At 51.5% G+C, this 4,840-nt stretch overlaps 1 protein-coding gene across 1 annotated transcript; it reads right to left on the bottom strand.

Annotated features, from left to right (window-relative positions):
- Positions 1-1,076: 1,076 nt before the first annotated feature.
- On the bottom strand, positions 1,077-4,626 carry LOC147002460 (uncharacterized). Its single transcript, XM_085844004.1, has 3 exons — positions 4,582-4,626; positions 3,142-4,431; positions 1,077-1,661 (listed from the first exon to the last, which is right to left on the bottom strand). The coding sequence occupies exons 2-3, from the start codon at positions 4,112-4,114 to the stop codon at positions 1,486-1,488; spliced, it is 1,149 nt and encodes a 382-aa protein (XP_085700130.1). The 5' UTR covers positions 4,115-4,431; positions 4,582-4,626; the 3' UTR covers positions 1,077-1,485.
- Positions 4,627-4,840: the final 214 nt, after the last annotated feature.

The following is a 4,840-nucleotide window of genomic DNA, read 5'->3' as shown; positions in this document are numbered from 1 at the left end:
AGGGGGACTTACTAACCAATTTTAGTATTTTTTTAGTTCCTAAATGAGTCAGATGGTGTATGTTAGCTAAGTAATCTCGCCCCTCTTCTTCTGTGAGGGTTCTTTTATTAATTTCCTCAGCAGTGGGCTGTTGGGTTCTCACCACCAGAGTCATTGGCCCTTGGGCTGCTTTTTTAGCTTCTTGGTCTGCCATTTGATTTCCTTTTTCAACGGGCCCAGTTCCCTTCTGGTGTCCTGGGCAATGGATAATTGCCACCCTACGGGGCAGATGAACAGCTTCTAATAAGCTGAGAATTTCTTCTTTATTTTTGATATCTTTGCCGGCAGACGTCAGCAGTCCACGGTGTCGGTATATTGCTCCGTGAACATGAGCCGTGGCAAAAGCGTACCGGCTGTCAGTATAGACATTAAGAGTCCTTCCTTCTGCCAGCCTTAAGGCTTGAATTAGTGCGATTAGTTCTGCTTTTTGAGCTGATGTACCCTCTGGCAGGCTGCTGGCCCATATGACAGACTTTCCATCTACTACTGCTGCCCCAGCCCTCCGCTTACCTTCTACCACAAAGCTGCTTCCGTCTGTGAACCAAGTCATCGCCCCTGGCCAAGGTTGGTCTGTGAGGTCTGGCCGGATTCCAGTCTCTTCTGCCAGTATCTCTTCACACTTATGTGCAGGGGCCTCGTCAGCCTCAGGTAGTAAGGAGGCAGGGTTGAGAATGGCTGGGGGTGCGAAACTTACTCGCTCTGTCAGCAATAGGCTCTGGTAATGCGTCATTCGGGCGTTGGTCAACCAGCGGTCCGGTGGTTGCCTGACGATGCTCTCAAGAGAGTGTGGGGCCACTATGGTAACATTCTGGCCCATAGTCAGTTTGTCAGCATCTCTTACTAGCACAGCCGTGGCTGCTATCGCTCGCAGGCAGGAGGGCCATCCACTGGCCACAGAGTCCAGTTTCTTTGATAAGTAGGCTACCGGGCGCTTCCATGGTCTCAAAACCTGGGTAAGAACTCCCCTTGCCACTCTATTTCTTTCATCAATGTATAGGGTGAAAGGTTTGTTTAAATCTGGCAGGGCCAATGCCGGAGCCTGCAGCAGTGCCTTTTTGAGAGTTTCAAAGGCTAGCTGATGTTCCCTGGTCCAGGTGAATTCCCCTTTCTCTTTGGTTAGTGGATACAAGGGAGCTGCCAGTGAGGCAAATCCGGGAATCCAGAGTCTGCAAAACCCGGCAGTCCCCAGGAACTCTCTTACCTGGCGAGCAGTAGTAGGGGCCGGGATCTGCATAACAGCTTGTTTTCTGGCTTCTGTGAGCCACCGTTGTCCATCTCTCAGGACATATCCTAGGTAGGTCACTTCTATCTGGCATAACTGAGCCTTTTTAGCAGAGGCCCGATACCCCAGCTTACCTAACTCGCCCAGGAGGTTATGGGTCCCAATTTCACAGTCCTCGCGTGTTTCTGCAGCTAGGAGCAGGTCATCTACGTATTGCAAAAGAGTCACCTGTGGGTTATTGGCTCGGAAAAGAGCAAGATCTCGGTGTAGGGCTTCATCAAACAAAGTGGGCGAGTTCTTGAATCCCTGAGGCAGCCTCGTCCATGTGAGCTGTCCGGCTTGTCCACTCTCGGAGTCTCGCCATTCGAAAGCGAACAAGGGCTGGCTGTTGGGGTGTAACCTCAAACAGAAAAAAGCGTCTTTGAGATCCAGGACTGTGTACCATGTCCGACCAGGTGGCAAGGTGCTGAGGAGGTTATAAGGATTTGGCACCGTGGGGTGTATGTCCTGAACTCTCTTATTGACTTCTCTAAGGTCCTGGACTGGACGGTAGTCACTGGTCCCTGGTTTTTTTACTGGAAGTAGAGGAGTGTTCCAAGGGGATTTGCATGGAACCAAAATCCCTTGTTGGAGCAGTTTGTTGATTTGGGGGCGTATACCCTCTCGAGCTTCTCTGCTCATGGGATATTGTCGGACCCCTATAGGGGTGGCCCCGGACTTAAGTTCAATCACCACGGGGGGGACCAGTTTTGCCATCCCCACTCCTCCCGTCTCTGCCCATGCCTGAGGGTATCGATTCAACCAGTCCTGTAATCCCTCATGGGGCTTTACTTTATTTTGGTAAAGTCGATATTCCTCTCCTAGTTGTAAAGACAGCTCTAGAGTCTGGGGCACTTTTATTCCCCAGAAAACCTCCGGTCGATGAGAGGTGAAAGTTATTTGTGCTTTTAACTTGGTTAGTAAGTCTCTCCCCAATAAAGGCATAGGACACTCTGGAATGACTAGAAATGAATGAGTTACTCGATTTCGCCCTATGTCTACTACTCGGGATGTGGTCCATGGATACAACTTTTGTCCCGTGGCCCCAATCACCAAGGTTTTTTCATTTTTTTTCACTTTTCCTAGAGGTGTTTTGAGTACTGAAAATTCGGCTCCCGTGTCAACTAGAAAGTCCACAGGGGTCCCCTCCACTTCTAAGGTTACCCTAGGCTCGGGGAGGGGGTCCGAGCCCCGTTCCCCCTAGTCTTCATCTTCTCCAAGAGAAAGTACCTTTACCTCTTGTTTTTTTTTCGGACAATCGCTCTTCCAGTGGCCCATTTCCTTGCAATATGCGCATTGGTTCCTCTCCAGGCGCTGCCTGCCTTCTCGGGGTCTCCTTGGTCCCTGCTGTCTTTTGTCTCCCAGGTACCCTGACTGTCTACCTTTTCTTCCGTTATCTCTTTCTCCTACTGTGGCCAGGATCCTAGTCAAAACCTTTTCTTGCCTCCTGTCTCTCCTATCCTCATCCTCTCTTTTCTCTCTTTTCTCTCTCTCTAACTTTTCATCTTCTGTTTCTCTCTTATGATACACTTTCTCTGCCTCTCTAACTACATCTCTTATGGTGTAATCCTGCAAGCCCTCAATTCGCTGTAACTTCTTCCTAATGTCAGGAGCCGACTGGCCAATGAAGGCCATAATTACTGAGGCCCTTTGACCCTCAGACGTGGGGTCGAATGGGGTATATCTCCTATAAGCCTCCATGAGCCTTTCGAGGAAGACTGAGGGGGGCTCAGTTGCTCCCTGCATAACCTCTCTTACCTTGGCCAGATTCGTGGGCTGCCGGGCAGCGCCTCTGAGACCCGCCACTAGGACCCGGCGATAATTGGACAGTCGTTCCCTACCTGGTGCCGTATTATAATCCCATCGGGGCCGGGTTAGCGGGAATCCTTCATCTATTTCAGCTGGAGTTTGGACAGGGCGCCCAGCCTCGTCTCGGACGTTTTTCCGAGCCTCAAGGAGAATTCTCTCCCTCTCCTCGGTTGTGAATAGAGTCTGCAGAAGCTGCTGGCAGTCATCCCAGGTCGGCTGGTGTGAATACATTAATGATTCAACCAACCCAGTGAGTCCTGCAGGGTTCTCTGAAAAAGGGGGGTGATTAGCTTTCCAGTTATAGAGGTCAGAAGAGGAAAAAGGCCAATACTGTAGGGGCTGTAGACTGTTCGGATCGGCAGGGGGAGCCCCAATAGCCCTGAGGGGGAGCGCCACGGTTGAATCCGCAGGCCCCTCAGGGGTGACTCCTCGCCGGCTCCTTGTTCCTGTGGAGGGACCCCCTCCTCCGGCCGGGGCCTGAGGCAGGGGTCCGGAGGGAGCTGAAGGTTGGGGCTGGGAAGCATATGGTGGGGGTTGAGGGGTGTCGGGCCATTCAGGGGGTTCTTCAATCTCTGGATAGATCTTGGGGGGTTTCGTCACTGGTGTGCTGCGGTCATCATCTCCCCCGAGCGGTGGTTTCGGTTTCTCTTTCTCACCATTTTCTCGGATGGCTAGAATCTTGGTGCCAGGGCGGAGAGGCGGGAGGAATGGGCGAACCCACGGGGGTGGGTAGCGTGCCAAGTCCTCCCATACCGTGATGTACGGTTGCTGCTCTGGATACGATCCTGGCCCCTCCTGAAAAACAATGGCCTTCACAGCCCTTATGGTGGGTAAGTAAAAAGTTCCTTCTGCTGGCCAACCTACTCCAAAAACAGGCCATTCTGAGGAACAGAAAGTCATCCATGGCTTTTTTTTCACTGTTACTGACAAATTTCGTCCTCTAGCCCTAACGTCCGTCCAATGGTCCTTAGTCAAAGATAAAGGAGTAGACACGGTCTGTCCCATAGTGAAGAATAAGAATAAACACAACACAATGACAGAGACGGAAAACACTAAGACATCCAAACACACTCGTCCGCGTCTGGACTTATACAACCAGCCAAACGCTACCTCTGACGGAGTGGGATTCCGCGTCCACTCCTCTGGCAGGAAGAGCACTCACTCTTCTTCACTCTGCCGGGCAACAGCCAGGTCCTCCTGACTGTTCCGTACCCTGGGCACTCCAGGGTCTCCCTCGGAACGTCTTCCAAGGTTGCAGCCCGTGGGGAAATAGACCGTCGTCTTCCCACAGCCACTAGGGTCCTTACGGTCCTCAGTGGCAGCTGCCAGAATACAGAAAACCAGAACTGGTAACACAGGTGGGACTCAAACCCACAATCTCAGAATTGAAAAACCAAGACACAAGTTCAGCGGTTTCACACTTACACACTTAGACAACAGACAACATACAAGACTCACACAAACAAACGTACCTCCAAGGGGTCCTTCGGGGTTCTTGGGTGTCACGCAGATCTCGGTGGAACCTCCAAATGAAAGAACCTAGTGGGGAAACCCCCACCCAACTCCCGATTCAGCGTGCACCCAAGAATCACGAATAGAACACAACACCTTGATGTAACAACACGAGGTATTTTAATGGCGGAGCTCCGGGTCGAAACGTATCTCACACAGGAGACAGTGGATTCGACCACGAGGCTTGGAAGCTAGGGGTTTTTATAGAAAAGGAGTGGG

This window comes from Mus caroli, unplaced genomic scaffold (genome assembly GCF_978045245.1).
Source record: "Mus caroli unplaced genomic scaffold, Mus_caroli_1 scaffold_10, whole genome shotgun sequence".
NCBI classification, from domain to species: domain Eukaryota; kingdom Metazoa; phylum Chordata; class Mammalia; order Rodentia; family Muridae; genus Mus; species Mus caroli.
This window is presented reverse-complemented; position numbering and strand designations above follow the sequence as displayed.